Below are 26,557 nucleotides of genomic sequence, written 5' to 3' on the forward strand. Positions count from 1 at the left end.
GCAACTTAATTAACTTCAGATTGGATTGTGTTGGTAATAGGCACTTAACGTTACCTAATGCTAAAAGTAAGTTCCATGCATCTAACAAGTGCTTTCGAACTTCTTTCTGATCTGAATAGTTAGTTATGTGGAAAACACTTGAGTTGAGGGAGGAAGATCCATAGCCTAGCTAACGTTATAGCTACGATTTCAGTACAGTACTATAAAAGATCCTTGCTCCTTCTCAATTCTCTGGATTTAAGGACAAAATACAACCAATAGTACGATAGTAATGTTAAATCTTACTTGTGAAAAGTAATCCCGAGCCGTACTTGTGATGGTCCGCAGATTAGAACAGGAAAATGCTGCACAGTGCTCTGGCATCTTAACTCCTGCTACGCAACGAAACTAGGAGTACGACCGGTTCAAGATGGCGGCCGCAAATCTCAGCGGCCAATAGGGCATCTACCTATATGATGTCTATGGTTCTAATGGTCGAGTAGTACGTTCACATTCAAATGTAGTACCCAGTACGCAGTATGCGATTTCGGATGCAACGATAGTGTTTGAGTAAAGAATATGCTGTACTATTCAAACAACAGTTATTTATTTACCGTTGTCTCTGTGCGTGGTGCATCAGTCTGAATGGAGGTGGTGTGAAGTTACAGGTTTCACTGACAGTTTGAGGATCCAGTGGCGTTATGCACTTTTATTATTGGTTTAATATTTGTAAAAACGATTTAAAGTAATAATTATGAAATATAACATTATAAATTTGGATAATTTTTAATGGCACACCTGACTGGGCTAGAATATGGCAACTGCATACTTTGCCATTCTTGATGCAAATACCAAAATGAGTGGCTAACTGCACTAAAATGTTCAAATACATACAAAATTATGTCAAAATGCCTGTCTTGGCGAGACAGAGTTAAACATGTTCAGTTTTGGAACATTAAATAGTTGAGAAAGAGAGTGTATGTTGTGTAACAGTATATTGTGGATAAACTCTTAAAGGGACTGCAGTCCAATATTCCTGCTGCTGACTGTTATGTTATTCAAAGAACAAAAGACAAAGAAAATCACTTTGGACTGAATATGTTTTATAACTTTAATTGTAAGCATTAATATGTATTTAATTTTTACAATGAAGACTACCGAAATTTAATGAAAACATTTTTTTATTTTTTTATTTTTTACATTTGATTAATTTTATTTCTGTAGTATTTCTTACCTGAATAAAAAATAATTAAAAGGGTCATATGATGCGATTTAAAATTTTCCTCTATTTGGAGTCTTACAAGCTCTTGGTGCATAAAGAAGATCTGTAAAGTTGCAAAGACTCAGTCTCAAATCCAAAGTTGAATATAAAAGTTTAGAATCGTTCCCACCCCCCTGAAATGGCTCGTTCTAACACACCCCCACATGTCTACGTTACTATGTGGGAAGATTGCTTAACACCACCCAGATGTTCACACAGAGAAAGAAGGCATACCTTTTATTATTGTTGTAGTATTGTTGTTGCCGCCACCGCATTGTCATATAGATGCTGTGTGTTTCACTTTGAAAGTGAAACTACTTTGTTTGGCCTTCCAAAAGAGCACAATATACGCTTCTTCATGGCTGGAGCTGATCCGTGCCGGTCACTGAGGAAATACATCAACTTTGCACTGTGGATGGCCAAATCGTCTCTTTCCGTGGACGAAGCGGGCGTCACATTTGGTTGCCACAATGCCTGAGGTACACCCTTCATAGAATCTGCCTGCCGCCCCATTCTCATGCCGCCTGTCTCTGCTCATTCAAGCCAGCCATTCTAGACCACGGCTCACTCAAGGCTGCGGTGTGTCACTGTTTCGTTGAGAAAGCGAAACTACCAAAAGAAGACACAGACATCACAATATGTTAAGAGGCGTAACATTTCCATCACACGCTTGAGGCATTCACACAATCACAACGCACTAGATAGCCAGCCAATCAGAGCACACCTCACTTTTCAGAGTGATGAGCTTTGTGAAAATCGATGCGTTTCATTACACCAAATACACAAAATAATTTTCTTTTTATCAGCATCGTATGACCCCTTTAACCTTAAAAAAATTTAGTTTCATAGCTCTCTTTATTGTATTGCATTTATTTGTACTGTTGTTTGCAATTTTTTTATTTGTACTTATTTTATTACTGACTATTTACTTTTTTTTTTACACTTTGCACTGAAGAAAAGTAGATTTTTGTTTGTATATGCTGTCAATTATAGTTCTTAGGAAAAAAAAATCTGAATCGGAAAAATCGGTATCACACTAACAAAAATTTGGAAATCGGAATTGGACATTAATGGCGCAGACATACGGTTTAATTTACTACACATAGGCCTTCTGATGCTAGCAGTGTTTTCAGCCTCTGCCGCCTCAATATATGAGTACCTGAACACATGAGTCCCTTCATGAGCATTTTACTTATTTTAAGAAAACTATGTTCATATCATATACAAAGACACCAATGTTTCTAAAATACACCAATGTTTTAGGAGTTCAGTTCACATAGGATGCTTATCTGATGAGCGTATTTGAGTTGATGTATATGCTTTTATTTATTATTTTTCTTTATCTTTAAAAAATAAAAAATCCAAACCATTGTTGGATGTTTCATATAGTTATGCAAAGATTGGTTTAAAAAACAGTATCAGTAAACAATTCCTTATTGACACGTATCATTTTATTTGAACGCTTCAATAAATAATTTATTAAAACAGGGATTTGCTTCCACTTACTGGCGGTTTTATTGTCATCTTTATCCATGACTTCAATACCAGCCAAGGTGCCAGCACAAAATCACATTCAGCAAAATATTGTTTAAGTAGCAGTATTGACCCAAATTCCTCTATTACAGGCCCCAGAAAAGGAAAAAAAGCTTCAAAATATTAGTTTGTTTAAAAAGCTGATTTTTCAATAAATAACAGCCTTTTAGACAAGCATTATGTACAGCATTCCCTGCTCCTGATACAAGAGGCACAGCAGGATATCTTATATTAGGATGACCAAACATCCTGTTTTCCCAGGACAAGTCCTGTTTTCACGTCCAATAGGGCACACTGCACACTCGAACAAGCAAGCAGACATCCATCTGAGCACTTCTGCCTGCAACATGCCAAAGAGCAAATGTACATTTACCTATGAGAAGAAATTCCCCACTTACTCTACCGGTCAAGACAAGTGGGAGTCTGTGTGCACCATGTGCAGTACAACTTCAAAGACACTTCTTTGCTTTCATGCTTATTTGTTAAAGGGGGGGGGGGGGGGGGTGCTATTTCATGCATACTGAGTTTTTTACACTGTTAAAGAGTTGGATTCCTATGCTAAACATGGACAAAGTTTCAAAAATTAAGTTGTACGTTTGAAGGAGTATTTCTCTTCCGGTTTGTCACAAGTTTCTGAAAGTTTTTTTGGAGTATGGCTCTGTGTGACATTAGATGGAGCGGAATTTCCTTATATGGGTCCTAAGGGCACTTCTGCCGGAAGAGCGCGCGCTCCCGTATAGCAGAGCACTGAGAGCACAGACATTCACTGATCAGAGCGAGAGCGTCGCGAAATGTCACAAAAGAAGTGTGTTTTTGGTTGCCAGGTCAAGACAACCCTGCACAGATTACCAAAAAAAAAAAAACAGCATTAAGGGACCAGTGGATGGAGTTTATTTGTACAGAGCATCAACGGAGTTGTGCAACTGTTTGTGTTTGTTCCCTGCATTTCGAAGATGCTTGTTTTATCAAACAAGGCACAGTTTGACGCCGGATTTGCACATCGTTTATTTCTTAAGGATAATGCAGTCCCAACGAAAAAGGGTCACGATCGTGTGTTGGTGTTAATTTATGTTTTATATTCTGCGCATGTGCGAAGAGCACCTTTTAGGGGGTTAGCGCAGGTTTTTTGTAGTGCAGTTCAGTCTTGTATACGGAGCTGATGGAGTTGAATGTGTTTGAGCAGTAAAGAGTGTTATTGCTAAAAACAGTTGTGGTTATTGAGTCAACATTGGTAGCAGAGGATGGCTGCTGCTGGAAATTACAAAAATCCCCCGCCGTTTGACGAGAAGACGGCGTACGAAATTTGGAAAAATGAGGTTGAAATTTGGAGACGTGTCACCGACTTGGACAAAAAGAAACAAGCTTTGGCAGTTACCCTGTCACTAACGGGCAGAGCAAGGGAGAGTGCACTGGAAATTTCCGCTGAGGATTTAAATGCAGACACTGGAATGCAGACACTTATAGCGAAATTGGACTCTGTGTTTTTAAAAGAAGAAAAAGTTAGACAATATGAGGCGGACACGGAGTTCGTCCGGATCACAAGAGAAAGCAGCGTTTCTATGGTGGAATACATCGTCGAGTTCGAACATCGATACAACAGGCTACGTAAGTTCAAAATGGAGCTCCCAGATGCCGTACTAGCCTTCAAGCTACTAGATACTGCCGGACTTACCGTTAAAGATAAACAGTTAGCGCTTACAGCTTGCCCCAGCGTTTCTTTCGTTGATATGAAATCAGCCTTGAAAAGAATTTTTGGAGATAACGTTGCTTCACCACGAGAGGGCAACAGTGCATTGCAGAGCGCAGATAGTGACACTGCCTATTACACGAGATACTCAGGTAAACGGGGAAATAAGTCAAACACCACACAACAACCCCAAACCGTGGCTCAAGGCACAGACCCCATTGATAAATATGGGAGAAGAACAAAATGTGCAATTTGCCAAAGCACTTATCACTGGGCAAAGGACTGTCCAAACAAAAAAGAACATGTAAGATTGACAAAAGATGAAGGACTTAAAGATAATGTTGAAGAATGCAACATCACTTTGTTTTCAAATGAATCCTTGTCTAACACAGAAATCTTCATTGTGGAGGCTTTAGGATCAGCTGTGATTGACACAGCTTGTACAAGAATAGTGTGTGGAGAAAAATGGCTGGATGATTATTAGAGATGTTCCGATACCCTTTTTCTCTTCCCGATACCGATTCCGATACCTGGGCTCAGGGTATCGGCCGATACCGAGTACTGATCCGATACCTGGGTGTATATCTGTATATACAGCTGTATATATTACTAGCCCTGTGCAAATTGCTAGAATTTTTTTATGGTGTGCTTCAGACAGATCCCTCAATAAAACATGAACAAATACATGGTGAACTACTGTATTTATTACAGTATTTTTATTATCTAACATGAATTTGACAGTATTATTTATTTTCTTATGCAAAAAAGAACTTCAAATGCAGCCAAAAATCTAACACCGCAAACTAAAAAAGGTATTTAAGTTTTACAATATAACTGTATAAAAAAACTGCAACAAATAAGTCTAGGAATATAAAAAAAGATCTATTAATCAGATAATCTCTAACAAGTAAAAAACAAGTAAAAAACAAGCAACCATCTAGGCATAATTATTATTATTATAGAGATGTATTATTATTACTGTAGGCTACAACAGTAGCTTTATATATTGTCAATTTACTCATGTAAACCAAACATTTATTTTAATGGGCTGCCATGAAGATCTTTGAGTGTCTGTGTTTATGATATGACAGTATTCTCAAATGAAACGGTAAATTCTCATGAAGTGACGGTTTATGCGTTCGTGTCCTCATGACACACAGCAGAGACTACAAAACAGCGAGCTCTCGCGCATCTGTGCCAGTCACCCACAGAGATGTAGATTTTGCGGGAGTAATATTTAAATAGTATTTTGCAGTTTAATATTCACAGACACTAGTATATATTCGGCTACTGTCTGGAGCCCTGCGTTTTGACTTACACGGAAGCAACTGAACGCAGTTGCCGGTACTGAATATACTCGAGAGTCTGTAACTACCGGTACTACAGAGACATACTGCTAACCACTGATCTATAATATAGTAGCGGCTTCACTGTCTTTTGGCAGTTTAGAATGTGATGAGTGATCCAGTCATATATAGATAAGGGCTGCTAACGCGTTTTCATTTCTTCTTCGCTGCTCTAAACAGGGGTTGCTTGTGGCAACACAGCACAACTTCCTGTGTTTTCAATGCATTTTGAGCAGCGAAGAAGAACCGTGCAGCGGTTAGGCAAAGCTTGCGGTCATAACTAGGTCTTTTTTAAGAAAATGGTATCGGATCGGTATATGGGTTCATGTACTCGCCGATGCCGATGCCAGAATTTATTGTGGTATCGGAGATATTTCCGATACTAGTATCGGAATCGGAACAACTCTAATGATTATACAAGTGGGCTGCCACAGAGTGAGTTACTGAAAATAGATGACAAACAAGTTCAAGACCTTTCAGATTTGGTGATGGCAAAGTTATTCACTCCACAAGGAAAGTCACCATTCCAGTTAAAATAGGACATACCAAGTGCAAAATAGAGACAGAAGTTGTTCCTGCAGATATACCAATGCTCTTAAGCAAGGCTTCATTGAAAAGAGCAAGTGCAGTTCTGGACATTGCAAATGACAAAGCAACCATGTTTAAACAACCTGTTAAGCTTGAACTTACATCTTCTGGACATTATTGTGTGAACTTAAGAGATGACAGTCATCTGGGTCAAAAGGAGACAAGTGAGAGCAAAACACAAAATGAAAACGAAATTCTTGCTGTGACAGAAAACATGACAACAAATGAAAAGGAGAGAGTACTGTTAAAACTACACAGACAATTTGGACATGCTTCAGCTGATAGACTGCAAAAATTACTGGCCTGCTCAGGTAATCATGATGATGAAAGCAACACAATCCTCAAGAACATTGTTAAAAACTGTGATACATGTATCAGATACAGCAAGCCAAAACATAAGCCTGTAGTGGGTTTGCCTATGGCATCAGCCTATAATGAGACTGTGGCTGTGGACTTACATGAGCTTGAGCCAGGAGTATGGTATTTGCACGCTATTGACCACTTCACACGCTTCAGTACAGGGAGTATTGTCACCACAAAGAACCCAAAAGAGATAGTGAAGCACTTTATTCACTGCTGGATAAGTGTTCATGGTCCTCCATGCAGACTGTTTAGTGATAACGGAGGTGAATTTAACAATGATGAAATGAAGGACATGGCTGAAAAGTTTAACATTGAAGTTAAAACAACTGCAGCATACAGTCCATGGAGCAATGGCCTTTTAGAAAGGCACAATCAGACCCTCACTGAAATTTGCTGAAAGTGAAGAGGGACAACAACTGTGACTGGAAGACAGCTCTAGATTGGGCATTAATGGCAAAAAACTCTCTGCACAATGTCCATGGTTATAGTCCCTACCAGTTGGTGTTTGGGAAGAACCCAAATCTACCCTCAGTCCTCACTGATAAGCCCCCTGCTATGGAGACAAGTAAGAGTACTTGGATAGTTAAACAAATCACAACACTACATGCAATAAGAAAAGCATTCACAGAAGCTGAATGCTCAGAGAGAATCAGAAGAGCGCTTCGTAAGCAACTGCGGCCCATTCATGACAAATATGGAATGGGGGACAAAGTCTATTATAAGCGAGTAGATTGTAATGAGTGGAAAGGTCCAGGTGTGGTAATAGGCCAAGATGGTGGGGTGGTATTTGTCAGGCACGGCGGCACCTATGTTAGGGTGCATCAGTCTAGACTAAGAAAGGTGGATGACCCTCAAACAAAACTGGAGAAGACAGAAAGAGAACAAATAAAAACATATGAAAATCCTACAGTAACGCCAGCAGCAGATCTCAGTGACACTGAAAGTGAAAATGAGGAAGTGACACCAGAAAATGATGGACCTACTAATGCTGAAGATGACAGTGAACCTCATACATCAATGCTGCCAGGAGGAGATAATCTTGATCAATCCCAGATAACACAAACACACTCATCCATGAGCTGTGAAGGCCTAAGACTAAAAATTGGCCAAACGGTGAAATACATAGACAATCAAAGTGGACAAACCCACACTGGGAAAATCCTCAGCCGAGCAGGAAAGGCAACTGGAAAGCACAAGAACTGGTATAATTTGCAATACAGCGAGCCTGAGGAAATTGCTGGGACAACTGGATCAGTCGATCTTGGACAGATGGACAGTGTTCAGGCGATTCCATTTGAACATTTTAAGCTGAGCACTTACTACAATGAGGATGATATAATGATAGTACATGATTGTGGCGAGTGGGGCGGGGCCGAGAGGCGTGGGAACGAGGAGTGAGGCCAGGTGTAGTGATTGGAGATGAGCTACACCTGAGCCCCACCGCCAGTATCGAGTCCCACGTAGGAGATGGAAGGATATAAAACTGGAGCGACGACCGTGAAGGACGAGAGAGGACCAGGCCTGGGACAGTGCTGTTTTCCTCGCTACACTCTACTCTGAGATTACCACTGGTGACTGCTCATGCAAAAACTTACCCATTGTGTGTATAACAGACAATCATTCCCTTCTCGATGCTCTCAAATCTACAATATCTGTCACCGAAAAGAGACTGCGCCTAGAAATCAGCAGTATGAAGAAGCTCATACACTCTGGAACTGTTCAGCAGATCTTGTGGTCAGCCACCAAAGAGCAGCTAGCTAACTGCTTAACAAAAAAAGGAGCATCTGCACTTGGCCTTTTGAAAGCTCTGAGCACAGGCGTTTGCCAACTTGAAGACTAACAATGATTTTCTTATGTTTTGTCAGTGTTTAGTCATTCAAACTAAATCTCTGTTAACTAGTTTTGCATAAAAGATAAAAAAGGGGGAGATTGTTAAGTTATGTTTTATATTCTGCGCATGTGCGAAGAGCACCATTTTGGGGGTTAGCGCGGGTTTTTTGTAGTGCAGTTCAGTCTTGTATACGGAGCTGATGGAGTTGAATGTGTTTGAGCAGTGAAGAGTGTTATTGCTAAAAACAGTTGTGGTTATTGAGTCAACATTGGAACCGCATGTGGTGAGTAAAACTGCTTCAAATATCTTAGCTATCGGCGCGTAAGCACATCAAGTAAATAACATGCGATGTTGTCATCAAACTGCACTTTCCACATGTACAGCTTAAAAAAAAAAAAAAAGATGACATAAAGTGGAACTTAGTCATTTTCCAAAACCGCTAAGCAAATATCTACAGTTTCAGTACATACCACATAGATACGTCATTGCTGATGCTGCTCTTGTTAAATTTCAGCCTCTGGATCTGATTCTGGATCATAAATATACGCTGAATCTGACTGTTAGCCATGGTTTGTTTTGGATGTTTTTTTCCTCATGGTAATGTCACAGCTTCCAAACGCTCACAACGCAAAAGCCTACTCGTGATTCTTTAGCTCTGCCCACACGTCACGCCTCCAGCCGGTCGTGTTTTTCTGGGAAAAATCGGTACAGACTATCTTTCTCTTATAAATATAATAAAACTAAAGACTTTTTGGAGTTATGAAGGATGCAGTACTACTCTATAGGTACTCAAGATTAACAGGATACTGAGTGAAAACGAGCATTTCAACCCCCCCCCCCCTCTTCAAGCAACAAAAAACTGCTGGGAAAGATCAGCTCTAAAGCAAAATATAGATGTATGAACAAGGAGGAGGATGAAGAAAACCCGGGTGACGGCTTCTCCCCCACGGAACCGCTTCGCTCCCCTCTGCGAGACAGGATGTGACGCTGTGATCATCGGAGACTCCATAATCCGACACCTCCGTGCTACGTTAGCCGAAGGTAAAGTGCACACACTCATTGTTTCCCTGGTGCTCGTGTTCTCGATGTTTCTGCACAGATACCCGCGATCCTGAAGGCCGACGAGAGCCCCAGAGCAGTCGTGCTTAACCCACCGCGTTAACGACACCACGCTGCGGCAGACGGATACGCTGAAGAGGGACTTCAAGAGCCTGATCGAGACGGTTCGCAGCACGACGCCCGTGGCGATGATCATCGTTCAGGACCACTGCCCACGTATCGACAAGGACACAAAATGTTCAGTAGACTTTTTGCTTTAAATGAATGGTTGTTGTCATGTTGTAAAGAACAGAAATTGCTATTTGTTAATAATTGGAATCTTTTCTGGGAGCGACCTAGGCTGTTTCGCGCTGATGGCCTGCACCCCACCAGAGTCGGAGCGGAGCTGCTCTCTGACAACATATGACTAGTAAGACAATTCTCTATTATGACGATTTTTGTTCCACAAGCTTAAATGATAAAAGTACTTGTGCTTTACAATCTATTAAGACTTTGTCAGTTCCCCAAATAGTGATGTCTACATTAAAAAGTCCCTTAAGTCCCGCCTCTCTTGGGGTGTTATCGGTCAGCTCGTGCTGAGGAGGCGGGAACTTATGGTTATTTACATCTCCCTTTTCCAGGTACTTTGAATGAGTGTTGCTTTAGAGGTTTTTAAATAAGCTTTATATGTGTTTGGGAAGATGTTCTGTTAATCGTTTTGTTGACATGTCGAGTGTTTTCGGTATTATATTTCGTTTTTTAGACTAATGCTAATAGCTATTATTGGGATATTGTTTGCATACCTGTTGAAGAACTATGAAATTAAAGTGTATATTATTTTAATGTTTAAAAACAGTAAATTGTTACATTATTTATACCACCAGAGAAAAAGCTTTGTATGGGCGTTTTTTTCTCTCCTTTTCTGATTTTGCGTTTTTTTCTCCCCTTTTCTGATTTTGCGTTTTTTTCTCCCCTTTTCTGATATTGCGTTTTTTTCTCCCCTTTTCTGATTTTTTTTTTCTTTTCTTTTTTTTAATGTAGGATTATTTTTTTCCCAGCCAAACGCTGCAAGCCGGAAATCCCGCACAGTGCCAGAGAACTTTGAGCCCTGCATTTTGTACCCCTCTGTCAATGTGTTCATCATTTTTATTGTTTATAACAAGCCACATCCATCCCCCACACTTTTGAAAAGCTTGCTACGCCCCTGAGTACAGAACAAAAGTTTGTAAACATTACTATTTTTAATGTTTTTGAAAGAAGATTCTTCTGCTCATCAAGCCTGCATTTATTTGATCAAAATACAGACAAAAAATGTAATATTGTGATATATTATTAGAATTTAAAATAATTGTTTTTAAATGTATTATACTTTAAATTATCATTTATTTCTGTGATGCAAAACTGAATTTTGAGTATCATTATCACATGATCCTTTAGAAATTATTCTTATATGATGATCCATTATCAAAGTTGGAAACAGTTCTGCTCCTTAATATTTTTTCAGAACATGTGATACTTTTTAGGATACTTTAATGAATAAAAAGTAAAAAATAAAAATAAAGAAGCTATGTTTTTAAAATATAAATATTTTGTAATAACAATATACACTACTGGTCAGTAATTTTTCTTTCTTTCTTTTTTTTTAATAAAATCAATACTTTTATTCAGCAAGGATGTGTTAAATTTATAAAAAGTGATAGTAAAGAAAATATATTATTAGACTATATATTATTAGAATATTTTTTTAATACATGGTTCTTTTTAACCTTTTATTAATCAAATTTATTAGACAGCAGAACTGTTTCCAACACTCATAATAAATCAGAATATTAGAATGATTTCTAAATCACAGGAATGTTTTTTTTTTTAAAGTATATTCAAATAGAAAACTATTTTTTTAAGTTGTAATAATATTTCACAATATTACACTTTTTTTGTATATTTTTGTATTTTTGTATTTTGTTTTTCTGTAATAAATGCAGGCTTAGTGAAAAGAAGAAACTTCTTTCAAAATCATTAAAAATAGTAATAGTAATAGTAATAGTTTCCAAACTTTTAGTCTGTACTGTATGTTGACCCTTGGTAATTTTATTAGAAAATACGGGATTAGTTTCCACTGTTATGCTGATGATACTCAGCTTTATATCTCAACGAGACCAGATGAAACTTCTAAATTATCTAAGCTAACAGAGTGTGTTAAAAATGTAAAAGATTGAATGACCAATAATTTTCTCTCATTAAATTCGGATTAGACAGAGATATTAATTATTGGACCAAAAAACAGTACACAGAATCTTGTAGATTACAATTTGCAACTAGACGGATGTACTGTTACTTCCTCTACAGTCAAAAATCTGGGTGTTATATAAGACAACAACTTCCATCCATCCATCATCTTCCGCTTATCTGGGATCAGCCGGGTCGCAGGGGCAACAGTCTAAGCAGAGACGCCCAGACTTCCCTCTCCCTAGCCACTTCTTCCAGCTCTTCTGGGGGGACCCCGAGGCATTCCCAGGCCAGCCGGGAGACATAGTCCCTCCAGCGTGTCCTAGGTCTTCCCTGGGGCATCCTGCCTGTGAGACGTGCCTGGAACACCTCCCTGGGAAGGCGTCCAGGAGGCATCCAAAATAGATGCCCGAGCCTCCTCAGCTGTCTCCTCTCGATGTGGAGGAGCAATGGCTTTACTCTGAGCTCCTCCCGAGTGACCGAGGTTCTCACCCTTTTTCCAAGGGATCGCCCAGCCACCCGACGGAGAAGGCTCATTTCGGCCGCCTGTATCCGGGATCTTGTCCTTTCGGTCATGACCCACAACTCATGACCATAGGTGAGAGTAGGAACGTAGATTGACCGGTAAGTCGAGTGCTTTGCATTACAGCTCAGCTCCTCCTTCACCACGAAAGACCGGTACAGCGACCGCATTACTGTAGAAGCTGCACCGATCTGTCTGTCAATCTCACGTTCCATCCTTCCCTCACTCATGAACAAGACCCCAAGATGCCTGAATTCCTCCACTTGAGGCAGGAACTGTCCACCAACCTGAAGTGGGCAATCCACCCTTTTCCGACTGAGAACCATGGCCTCGGACTTGGAGGTGCTGATTCTCATCCCAGTCGCTTCACACTCGGCTGCAAACCATCCCAGTGCACGCTGAAGGTCCTGGTCTGAGGAGGCCAACACGACAACATCATCCGCAAAAAGCAGCGACGAAATCGTATGGTCCCCAAACCGGACACTCTCCGGCCCTTAGCTGCGCCTAGAACCGAACCGTTGACAAAGGGCAGCCCTGCAGGAGTCCAACATGCACCAGGAACAGGTCTGACTTACTGCCAGCAATGCGAACCAAGCTCTTGCTCCGGTCGTACAGGGACCGAACAGCCCTAAGCAGGGGGACATCGACCCCATACTCCCAGAGCACCCTCCACAGGATGTCGCGAGGAACACTGTCAAATGCCCTCTTCAAATCCACAAAACACATGTGGACTGGTTGGGCAAACTCCCATGAACCCTCCAGCACCCTGGAAAGGGTATAAAGCTGGTCCAGTGTTCCACGACCGGGACGAAAACCACACTGTTCCTCCTGAATCTGAGGTTTCACTATCGGCCGAATTCTCCTCTCCAGTACCCCGGCATAGACTTTCTATCCCTATAGTTGGAACACACTCTCCGGTCCCCAACCGCCAAGACAGCCCCACAACATCCAGAGACTTGAGGTACTCAGGGCGGATCTTATCCACCCCCAGTGCCTTGCCACCGAGGAGCTTTTTAACTACCTCGATGACTTCAGCCCGGGTGATGGACGAGTCCTCCTCCGAGTCCCAAGCCACTGCTTCCTCAACGGAACACAAGTCGGTGGGATTGAGTAGATCCTCAAAGTATTCCTTCCACCGCCTGACGATATCCCCAGTTGAGGTCAACAGGTGCCCATCTATACTGTAAACAGTGTTGGTAGGGCAATGTTTCCCCCTCCTGAGGCATTGAACAGTTTACCAGAATCTCTTCGAGGCCAACCGATAGTCCATGGCCTCACCGAACTCCTCCCAGGCCCGATTTTTTGCCTCCACGACTACCCGGGCTGCAGTCCGCTTGGCCTGCCGGTACCTGTCAGCTGCCTCCGGAGTCCCACAAGCCATCCAGACCCGATAGGACTCCTTCTTCAGCTTGACGGCATCCCTTACTTCCAGTGTCCACCACCGGGTTTGGGGATTGCCCCCTCGACAGGCACCGGAGACCTTACGGCCACAGCTCTGAGCAGCCGCAGCGACAATGGAGGTGGAGAAAATGGTCCACTCGGACTCAATATCTCCAGACTCCCTCGGGAGTTGAAGATCTCTCTAACAGGGGGCTCGGTCAAACGTTCCCAACAGACCCTCACAGTACGTTTGGACCCTCGGCTCGGTTTTCATCTTCAGTTCTCTCTTCACAGAAGTTCAGTCAGTGTACTGTTTGAGTACATTAATTACTCCGGGATATTGGTTTGTTTTAACTCAGAGGGAGTGTTAGCCACATTAAAAAAGTTAACAGTTTAAGTCATTTGTGGATTAATTCATATTGGAGTTTAAAATGATTCAGTTCGATTTGGTGAACTGGTTCAAAAAGATCCGGTTATATCGAATGATTAGTCCGTGAACCGGATATCACAAACTGCTTTGTTTTGAACTCTCTCGTAAACAGACACGGAAGAGAAGACCATGATGAATAAAGTCGTAGTTTTTGCTATTTTTGGGCCAAAATTTATTTTCGATGCTTCAAAAAATTCTAACTGACCCTCTGATGTCACATGGACTACTTAGAATATGTTTTTCTTACCTTTCTGGACATGGACAGTATACCATACACAGTTTCAATGGAGGGACTGAGAGCTCTTGGACTTAATCTAAAATATCTTAAACTGTGTCCCGAATATAAACGGATGTCTCACAGGTTTGGAACGACATGAGGGTGAGTTATTAATGACATCATTTAGATTTTTCGATGAACTAACCCTTTAATGTCGCAAGGTCCTTTAGCCATTTGTTTCCTTGACAGAAAAGGGGTCCAGACAATCTTGAGCATTGTTTTTCCTCAGCTAATAATTAACGGTGTTCAGATCGCAGATGGGAGCAAGTAGGCTTTTCTAATTCCTTTGGCAGAAGTAGCCGATTCTGTAGTTATTTGCGTGACTGTTCACCGAGGTCCTACACTTTTTATTTATTTATTTTTTATTTTTATTTTTTTTATATATCAAAATTAAAGAAAAACATGTTGATTCACAAAAATGATGCGGCCATCTTAAGCGGATTAATGTATAGAGCATGAGCCTGAGACTATAAACTCATTCTGATTCATGTCCACATAAATTAAAGTGTTTTGTAACTGCACAGGAGAGACTGGATTACCACTTTCATTCTGATCACCAGGGTCTTCCTCCTGTCTTTGTTCTTCTCCACTACCCTGTGGAAAAAGTTTAGGCAAATTATAATCATGAATAAAATCCAAACAATTCACACTATAATTTTGGTCAATGAGATTTTTATTTTGGAAAGAAAGTAATATTCAGCCATGATGCATTAGATTGATCAAAAGCAACATTAACCACATTTATTTTACAAATTCAGCTTTGATATCACATGAATGAATTCAATTTTAAACATATTCAAACTGACAACAGTTATTATAAATTGTATTAATACTTCACAATATTATTGTTTTTACTGTATTTTTCATCAAATTTAGCCACGATTAGCATATCGGTGAACATAAGACAGTCCTTTCAAAAACATGAACAAAAAACAATGACTGTTTTCATATGATGTGATTTCAAATGTTCCTCTCTTTGGTGTGTTACAGGCTGTGTGTGCATAAAGAAGAACTGTAAAGTTGCAAAGACTAAAGTCTTAAATCCAAAGAGATATTCTTTATAAAAGTTAAGCCTCATTCCCGCCCCCCTGAAACGGCTTGTTCTAACACGCCTCCACATACAGACCAAAAGTTTGGAAACATTACTATTTTTAATGTTTTTGAAAGAAGTTTCTTCTGCTCATCAAGCCTGCATTTATTTGATCAAAAATACAGAAACAAAATGTAATATTGTGATATATTATTATAATTTAAAATAATTGTTTTAAAATTTATTATACTTTAAATTATCATTTATTTCTGTGATGCAAAGCTAAATTTTTAGGATCATTATCAAATTATCCTTTAGAAATCATTCTAATATGATGATTCATTATCAAAGTTGGAAACAGTTCTGCTGCTTAATATTTTTTCAGAAAAAGTGATACTTTTTTGAATACTTTGATGAATAAAAAGTAAAAAAAAAAAAAAAAAGAAGAAGCTATGTTTTTCAAATATTAATATTTTGTAATAACAATATACACTACTGGTCAGTAATTTGGGGTCAGTGATTTTTTTTTTCTTTCTTCTTTTTAAATAAAATCAATACTTTTATTCAGCAAGGCTGTGTTAAATTGATAAAAAGTGATAGTAAAGAAAATATATTATTAGAATGTTTTTTTTTTATTTTTTATAAATGCAACAATTATTTTTTACCTTTTATTCATCAAATATATTAGACAGCAGAACTGTTTCCAACACTCATAATAAATCTGAATATTAGAATGATTTCTAAATAATCATGTGATAGACTGGATGTTACATGTGACACTGAAGGCTGGAGTAATGATGCTTAAAATTCAGCTTTGCATCACAGGAATAAATTATTTAATTTAAGTATATTCAAATAGAAAACAATTATTTTAAGTTGTAATAATATTTCACAATATTAGAGTTTTTTTCTTTATTTTTTATCAAATAAATGCAGGCTTGATGAGCAGAAGAAACTTCTTTCAAAAACATTAAAAATAGATATGTTTCCAAATTTTTGGTCTGTACTGTATCTACATCACTATGTGGGAAGATTTGCATAAGCCAAAATGTTCTTGACTCTCTAATCATTAGGCCACAACAACAAAAACCCTCATTACTGGAACGCTGTAGTAAAACAAAGACCCACCTGTACTCCCTGATCACTGGAACACTGTAGTACTCTAATCCATTCCCTAAAATTAAAATAAATTTAACATAGCAGGACCAGTTTGACCACATGTTACTTCAGTCTCCATGTTAATGTGACCAATAACCAAAATGAAGAACCATAAAAAGTGTTTATTTATTTTGTTAATTCTGTTTTTGACACAATGATAACAACAAACCGAAAAAGCATTTTTTAAAGTCAATACTGTAATTTCACTCACATGTATCCACAAAAATAAAATTGTGAATTTTTTTTCATTTAAAAATGGATGTATATTTATAACACTATAATGTGTATTATATTACATTGCCATTACATTAATACAAACTAATTCAAACTAAATTAACATTTTTGCCAAGATAATGCTGAGTTTTCACACAAAATCCTACACTTGTAATTGTGTCAAACAAACAGCTCATCACTGGGAAATGTTTTAAAGTCTTAAAACATATTTTATTATTGTAGGGCAATATTAAAATATGACCCAAAACAAACTAAACCTGATATACAAAATATCCAACTCTCAAATCACACTAAGACAAATAAAGTGTTCAAACTCACCGCTTGTATCTGAATATCACACCAAAAACAACAAGAACAGCACAGCAGATGAAAAAACCAAACAGACCCCAACAGACGTCGCTGGTTTCTAGGAAAGAGGGATGGAGAGAAGTAAATGCAGAAGTCCACACTTCTACTAATTTTACTAATCTTTTTTTTTTTTTTTGCTTGCCAGTTCATTTTACTACCAGTTGTATTGAAGTGTTGCATGCACACTTATATCTTACTGTCAAAACAATAAATGTAAAAGTTCTCTAAACACAAGTGAAATTGTGAGATTTTCAATTCAGTTCTGTTCACAGGAACACACAAACACACCACTTTTTCATAGCATAGTTTCAAGAACATCAAACACCATGTACCATGAACTATAAGAACAAAAATAGACTCACCAGTATGAACACTGATATACAGGGAACCTAATGAACTTCCATATTGGTTTGAAGCATTACAAATGTACAAGCCATTAATGTCAGGGGACAGTTTGGGCACAGGAAGCTTCTTGCCATAATAGTGTGTACTCTCTCTGTTAATAGAGAAATATGCAAGATCAATGAGTATGTTCTGCTAGTACATAACAGTACACTTGATGGTTAGTAGTAAACTATCTCTAAAAAACTAAAACAAAGTTGGATAACAATTCAAAAAATTCAACTAGCAACCACAGGCCAACACCTCAGCAACTTATCAGAACATCCATGCATCTGTCTCTTTTTGAAACCTAAAAACTTTAAGCATCTAAACCTACAACATTTTACACTTGGCAGACAAAACAACATACAGAAAGTAGACATGAAATAAAACTGACATTATTTATTTTCTTAATGCACATTACTGGTCTTATTGTGAATGATTCAGCCATGCATTATGTTTTTGACCTTGTAAACTTTAAATAAAATGTAACAACTTGCTCTCCCTGTGATACGACTCACTTGATGTCTATGACGTATGTACACCAATGTTGCAGTTAATCTACCTCCATTCAGGTGTGCAGTGCTCACTCACTCGCTCTTAAGATGTTTACTTTGGAAATATTTCCCAATATAAGCAGTAAAGACTTGAAACTTGAGGGCCTGGCAGTTTAGACAAAATATGCAAAAGTAACTTAAAATGATTAGCTTGTAGAATAACAACTGCCACTAAGAAATATATATTTTCGTATAGCTGGCCTTCAATAATCTATTACTTGCTTGATAATTTTTTGTCTTATTTTCAGCTTATTTAAATAGTGCTGAATTTACTTTTTACTGTCAAGAGCAACTATTAGATTAAGCACAAGCCATTATACACAGCCCAAAAAATATTTTTTATTTTATTACCTTGTCCAGATGTAGCTGGTTGGTTCTGGATTACTATCCACTATACACCTGAATTCTTTAGCATTTTTTGGACTGTCAGGAATTATAATCACTGACTCAGGAGGATCTAGATAAAAACAAGCAGCAAAAAATAACTATATATCCATAAACACTATCTACTATATGTGAAACTAAACCCATATTTCTATTGAAACTTTGGGTTAGACAGCACAAATATATACACACACACACGCACGCACACACACACACACACACACACACACACACACACACACACACACACACACACACACACACACACACACACACACATGTTCTCTAATGTCTTTGGTTATGGTTATCTTCATCTCCATTTTTTTATTAGCTGTAATAACTGAATATTCATTCTTCACAACCAAAAAAGTTATTCAAAAAACAAGGCTTTGTTACTTGCACTTGAAACATGAAGTTTTGGTTTTTTATGAATGGTACATAAAAGTCATTTGTATTTAAGCTGTCGGTTGATACACCACATGTGTACTTACAATGGATGTTTATTGTGTAGTCCAGCACAAGTTCCTCTTTTTGGGTGTTGTTGTGTTTCACCAAACACTGGATGTTCTTCTTATTTAAATGTTTTAATGGGACACCAAGTAGGTAGGACACAACAGTAACGGTCCCATCTGGGTTTATTGTATGATTAGTTTCAGTCCTCAGAGAGTTTTCCAGATCTCCTAATCTCCACATCACTTCTGCTTCAGGCCGTGCATTAGAGGCAAAGCATGATGCCAACTTCACCTCTAAATATCCAGCAACAGGTGCCTCCCCTCTTATATTAACCTCAGGACGAGCTAGATTTAAAATGGGAAAAAAAAGCTAATGGATATGCATCATTAAATGTGAACTGTGAATAGTGAAAAGTAGCCCAGCCCAGCCCTTTCAAAATTTAAATCGTTTACTCATTTAATTTTTACAGTTTTCACATAGCACAAACCATTTCTTTAGGAGGAAAGTCAGGTAGGAATAAATTCACAGCGATATCTGCAGGCATTGTGCCATAAAATTACATGAACAAGCCATCTTACCAAAAACGATGACGTTGATGTCAGTCTCTAATGGCCCACTAGGGAATAGGCTGAAGGTACATGTGTAGATCCCTTCATCCAAAAGCCTCATCCTGAGCAGCTGAATAGACCCATTTTTCTCTGCAAAGTTCCCGATAAATTGTACTCTGTTTTTTAATCCATTCTTGAGTTCAGTTTCGCCCCCTGGGCGAATGACAAAGAAGGGGGTTTCCTCAGGGTTTTCTCGTGTCTTTTTCTTCCATATAATACGAGTTAGATCATCATCAGTTTCAGTCAGATGACACAGCAAAGTAGCATTTTCTCCATTTATGCCTGTTGTATCCTGACCAATAACCTTTCCATCTGGAATATATATAAAAACAATAATTAACAAACATTTTACTAAACTGCAAAACCTGGAAGTGTAGAGGACAGGTAGAGTAGAATTAAATGAAAGAGAATGGATTGTAATATAAATTTGTACAATTATGTGTACTCTTAAAGGCTAGAGTTTACAATACTACACATATAACTTACACATTACAACTATATTTGTATTTGTGTTTTAGCAGACAATGTGTATAGCTGAGATGGTTCACTACAAGAAAAAGAGAATAAGGACGGACGTATAATGATAATAATAAATATAGATGCAAGCAGCAATTACGGGGCCAAGCACTCCACCGGCAAATTGAGGAGCTAAGCATAACATGGAGAATCACACCAAACCTATCACGTTTGACCAACAGGTGGCGATGTAACCAAATCATTTTAGTGTGTTCTGTGTGATTTGGCAATAACACACAAAAAGTTTGGTGTCAATATGCTAAAGCATTGCAAAGATACAACATTTTGGCATCATGGCTGGAATTCGTCGCTGTGGTATGCAAATATAGTTTTGTCTTTCAATATGAAATCCATAACATTTTGTCAGCACAGTCTAAAGATCATCTGATTCAATTTTGGTGAAAATCGGACCAACGGTTGATGAGGAGTTCGAAAAAGTAAGTTTTCAATATAAATCAAAATGGCGGAAAGCAAGTTCGGCTTACTCTAGCATATTTGGTATCTATGTTGTCGGAATAAGCCAGGGAATATTTTGAGACCATTTTCATTGATATAACCTAATGCTTTAAAAAGTTATTAGCATTTTTATAAATGTAATTATTCATGGTTAATGAATGTTTTTTTTTTACTCTTGACCAATAGGTGGCGCTGTTACCAAATTTATGTGGCATGGTCAGTGTAAGGTGACGATGACACATATAAAGTGTGGTGCAAATATGTCAAAGCTTTGCAGAGATACAGCCTCAAATGCATTTTGGCACCCCTCCAGCAAATTCGTTGATACGCTAAATGAGAACCACCAACACGAAATCCATAACTTTTTGCCAGCATGGTCTGAAGATGATCCACGTCAAATTTGGTGAAAATCGGACTAACGTTCTAGGAGGAGTTAGAAAAACTAGGTTTTCAACAATAATCAAAATGGTGGACAGGAAGTAGCTTTTCGTCATATTTTTCAAGTGTCATTCAAGAACGGTTTAACGAATCATCTTGAATTCCATAACTTTTAGCCAGCATGGTCTGAAGATGATCTGAGCCAATTTTCGTGAAAATAGGACAAACCATCCTGTGTATCCTTGCTCATAGCTCCTCTGAAAGCTCCTTGCTCCTTATTCCTTGCCCCTTCGTGGTGCAATTATAGTATTGAGATGAACTTCAAGATGGGTAACTTTGATCAGTTTCCCGGGTAAAAGGCTGGAAGACGAGTATTTTTGGAATTTGAGTATCAGACATTTCCAAACACCACCTTGTCTTTGCATTTGACCATTTGTCTACTTAGATTACGTATTTCCTGTGTTTTGCCCATGTGTTCAAGTAAGCATGAAGACCACAAGCATTTATAGAACTTTTTACTAACACAGTGGGACACACTTGTGTTGCGGTAACATTGCAAGTATTTACAGAGCTTTATTTTGTTATATAACTTTATATCAACATTTTGAATTTTTAAATTAGTAGCCCCTATAACAGGTGACACATCTAATTACAATTTAATATGCAATGTTTCTAATTAAGTGATTAAAAAAAACAGTTGCACAAATTACACACTCATCTTTTCACCAATAAAATGTGCAACACTTTATGTTTTACTTCCAAATTGCAATATCTAATTATTATTCATGTTTAACTTACACTTGAAAGGTATCTTTGACATCTCTTGAAATCCTTCGTTCTTTCAAGGTACCCTGCCTAGACGGATCTCCACAAAAATGTGAGTCTGTACTTTGCATTATTAAAAATTTGAGAAACAGCTATGGACAGCTTCGATTTTGAATGCAGTTTTCAGTTATGGTGAATGGAGGCTCCAGCATGTTTGCTTGATACGCAAGAATGAATGAATTTCATTAACGTGTGTGCTATACAGCAAGTTTGATTTTCTGGAAAAACCAACAAGGTTTGCTATTGCATATCAAGCATGTACAGCTGAACTTTTGTTTACATTTGCTGATCAATATAAATATGTGAATAACTAAATCGCTTAATTAATATACTAGTCAAAAAATGTTCAGGCTGACAAAAGGAGCACAGAAGTCATGTGAACTACTTAGATATGCTACTCAACAGACTCAACTGCGATACTAATCACAGTGTATTGGGTTAATATACATGTATATATACATATCACAGATTCTTGAGAAGTGGGACAAAACGGTGCAAAATTGAAAAAATAAAACCTCATACACAGACAAATGAAACTACATTTATGTATCATATATGTACTAAGCTATTCTTTGATTCAACCTCCCAAACGTTTCTTTTTTTTTGTGATTGTTGCTAGCAAAAATCCTTGATTTTGCGGCAAGTTTTCTTAAAAAATGAGATGGAATATGCGGGATATTTTATTTTATTTTATAAGGCTACTACCTTAATGTAAAGAGTAATTTCTTATTACTTCCTATGATAAGCGAGCATACTAAATCACAGAATATTTAAGTTGCAATCTCTTACTGCAACGTAAATTATTTTACATACTACTAATATAATTACAACTGTAAGTTTCTGGTATTTTTCTGTATCAAAAAAGTGCAATCTTACAAATGTAAAGTTGCATCAACTTCTGAATGAAACTACAACAGTGTTAGTAGCCTAGTTAGAAGGGGGTGTTGGGGTAATCACCTTTTTTCTCTATTTCATCAAACCGCAGTTTTCGCAAGTTCTCGCAATATAATTTGGCTCCACTGTCATGTAACAAATCGGGAAACTGCTTAGCACGTTCTTTTGCACTTATTTTTGTTGCCAAATAAGAATGATTTGCGCGCTTCAAGTTTCACCCTGGTTTCACCATGGGGTTTGCAGAGGATGTTCACATCACGTAATTACGTCACTTCATAAGGTTCCCATGGCAATGGGAGAAAATGGCACTTTACTTGTGTGAAGTAAACGCAATATTTTTCAACTTTCTGCTAAGATATATGTGTGTTTTTGCAACGAAAATACAGGGATTATGAAATCATGCTAGCCCCGCATATGCTAGCCTTTATTTCCTGAAATCGGCAATTTATGCGGCAAAAGAGCGGCGTATTTGAAAAAATGTGACCCCGCATAAATATGCGGCCTTTGGCTGACTATGCATTAAATCAAGCGATCGCATAATCACGTTTTTCTGGAGGGACTGTAATGACGTTATCGCGAAATAGCATAATATCATTTAGCAACTTTTATACTTAGTGTTTTATTTCTCCTCTTTTTTTTTTCTAACTTCTATCTTCTTTTATTTCTTAATGTTCTCCTGAAGGGGGTTTTATATTTTTCATCCTATTTCTTTTTTAAAAAAAGCAACTTTTATCAACAAATCAACCCTCCTTTAGCAACTTTCTCTAAAAAATAGTTGGCAACACTGAGTGGTGTTAGGGCCGAGCGGCAACCTCCCGCTCGCTCTCGTGAAGCCAACAAAGAAATGACTAAAACTGTAATTCTTCAAACGGCTGCTTGAGGCTGAATGCAAAAGGGAGATGTTCGTCATCCGTAGACTCCTGAAGAGCGTTTTTGAAGCTCAAAGTGTGCAGAGTGGGCCGTCACCATCTTGGCAGAGTATCACCGCACTACCCTCCCAGACAATCGAAAATGGGCAAAAAGGTGGGAGCTGGTTGCTGAAGCCACGCCCACCTAACTTGACGGCAGTGTCAGCAGCGGCATACCACCTGTCACTCAAGTGGCCACGCCCTTAACTATGAAGAACTTTAAGTCTTAATATAATTTTTTAGATGGATGAGTTAAAAACAAAATTCACCCCCCTCACAGTTGTCATGAAGGGAAAAATTATCTATATAGATCAAAATAATTTTTTGAACCAGGCTGTAAAACTTTTTTGGGGCATTTTGGGGAGTCTATGGGACTCCCCAAAATGACCTTTTGCAGTCAACCTCAAGCGACCAGTCGATGAATTACAGTTTTAGTCACTTCCTTGTTGGCTTCATGAGAGAGAGCAGGAGGTTGCCGCTTGGTTAGGATCCAAATAGCACACATAGCTGTGTCCCAAAGTTAAGTGTATAGACTCCGGAGTCTGCATTTGAAGTGCGAATGCGTCACAGTGGCGCGACGAAGGCTGTCCCAAACTAAAGTGTGTGGACTACTTTTTTTTTTATTAAGTAAAAAAACTGAATGCAACAAACTGGCATTAATTAGTGTACAAAAAAGATTCTGGTATGGAAGGCTCAACACAGTAGAACCATAATAAGCTCCAGAAAAAAAGAAAAACATATGTGGCCAAGTAGTGTAAATATACCTTGTTTCTATTTTGCATTTTCTCACGATACTATTCACTTTCACTGAAATGTATGCGCGCGACCAGATAAGCCATTTTGGGTGCGTTCGACTTGAAGCAAGGCTACAGACGGTGATCAGCGAGAGTAGCCATTTGTAGTCGGGGGCAGAGTTGAAAACAGACATGTCAAGCCGGACATCTTCTCCTCCTGTTAGTGACATTCACGTGGTGTTTGCATACTTTATCACAGATGAAGTGAATTAAATACAATATTTGTAAAATACACAGACGTTTTAGAAACATTTTCATGAGCAACAGAAACTATTTTTAAGAACTGCTTATATTTTTGATATAAGCAGCGCTATATTTTCAAGAATAAAATTAAACATAAACATATACTACTTAAATACTTATACAGTGGGGAATATATGTTTTTATCAGTGTTGTATGATAAACAGGACTCAGTACAACAGTGCGACTACATTAAAAAGCTTTTACCATTCTAAAAACTCTAGATTTGTTGCCATTATTGGAACTGAAAAGGTTTGTCTAACCCGAAACACACATGATCATTGTCATGTGCTGAATCTGGCCAATCCTGAAACAGCAATGTCGTCATCAGCGCTCCTGCAGTCACTCTGGAGAAACTGTGGAGGTTGAGTCAGCCAGCTGCTCTCGAAACGCTCTCGCGGTATTTTGATGGCACACATGGCAGTCATGTGGCGTCGGCGCCATCTCAAGTCGGACAAAATTTCTAACCGCCATGTACTGCTTCAAGTCAGATAGCGATCGATTTGCGCAATGCTGCACAGTGTTGCCAGATGTACGAAAATTATTGTATTTGTACGATCATTTTTACCTTTGTACTTTGTACTATGCTTCTTTACTCATACATGAAATCGGCTCATTAAAGACACTCTAAATGCATTCGTGTGCACCTGAGGGTGTGTTAAGAATGCAGGAGAGTGCCCTGCTTTAAAGCCAACGAGCACTAGTCGCTGTCCATGACTGCAAGAACCCCTTCAACATCTGGCAATACGCAGGACTCTGATGACAGCGGCTCAGATGTGGAGTTAATTGCAAAACGCAGCAACAGCTAAATTCCTTCTTCACTGGACGCGACACAGCAAGTGTTCAAAATAATTTTAATATGTTTTAATATGCGCCGCGACGCAGACAGTCACTGAAAATAATGGGATTGTATTTTGTCTCACTGCTTCCGTCCAACGATACGCCTTGCTATCTATTGTGGTAATTTGCAGGTCGTGTCAAAATGCTGTTGGTTTAGAATAGATAAATAACTCTTTTGACTCGTGTATGATAATTTTCTTCCAGATACGATAATTGTGAACTTCTGGTACGATACTTGGACATTTCCAATCTGGCAACACTGATACTGCATGAAGTCGAACGCACCTTTTGATTGTACAGAGGAGCTCCATGTGGTTGTGCGTGCATTGATCGGATTTACTGCATTTTATAATCATCTTTTTTTTGGTAAATATTACTCACAATATCTTTATTATTCACAAATAAGTTGTGAAGCGGAGTTTAAAAGAACATTTGGTGTGTACATTTGTTTATAGATTTATCTTTTTTCTTTTTTGGGAGAGGGGGAGGGGGTGAATGGAATCAGCCGTTTTGAACGAAAAGTTTAATTTGATTCAATAAATACTTAAACCATGAACCTACTGGCGGTTTTATTGTCATCATTATTTATCCATGAAAGGCCTAAACCAGACAAGGTGCCAGCACTAGCCTAATACCAGCACAAAATCACATTTAGCAAAATATTTACCAAAGTTAATCAGTTTCATTTAATAAGGCAACATTTTCAATAAAACATTTTTAAAAATTATGATTTTGTAATTTGTAATCATTATGTAAAATTAACTACAGGACCAAGAAAAAGACTGAATATATAATATTAATATAAATATCAATATAAATTAAATTATAGTAAAGATTAAAAGCTTAATAATTTATTTTTTAAGTAACCTTTCCTGGGGTCCAGTTTATAAAAACGTAGTACTGGGGTTTTAGCTGTTTGCTTTACACCTCGATCTAACCTGTGCCTTTTTTTATTGCTTAGCTTAGCTCTCACTATATATTATAATAGTTTATATCATATATTTTTAAACATTATATATTTATTAGCCTACTTATTTATGAAACTGAATGAAAATACAGATGTTTAGATTATAGTTCAGGATAATTTTTTA

The 26,557-nt window shown here is 38.1% G+C and overlaps 1 protein-coding gene across 1 annotated transcript; it reads right to left on the reverse strand.

Moving 5' to 3' along the window:
* Window positions 1-1,215: 1,215 nt before the first annotated feature.
* On the reverse strand, window positions 1,216-25,054 carry LOC113053830 (poliovirus receptor-like). The gene is made up of 9 exons (XM_026219067.1): window positions 24,929-25,054; window positions 19,586-20,069; window positions 19,046-19,351; window positions 18,522-18,627; window positions 17,595-17,728; window positions 17,203-17,290; window positions 16,621-16,666; window positions 15,002-15,056; window positions 1,216-1,849 (listed from the first exon to the last, which is right to left on the reverse strand). The coding sequence occupies exons 1-9, from the start codon at window positions 25,052-25,054 to the stop codon at window positions 1,809-1,811; spliced, it is 1,386 nt and encodes a 461-aa protein (XP_026074852.1). The 3' UTR covers window positions 1,216-1,808.
* Window positions 25,055-26,557: the final 1,503 nt, after the last annotated feature.

This window comes from Carassius auratus, chromosome 34, assembly GCF_003368295.1.
Source record: "Carassius auratus strain Wakin chromosome 34, ASM336829v1, whole genome shotgun sequence".
NCBI lineage: Eukaryota > Metazoa > Chordata > Actinopteri > Cypriniformes > Cyprinidae > Carassius > Carassius auratus.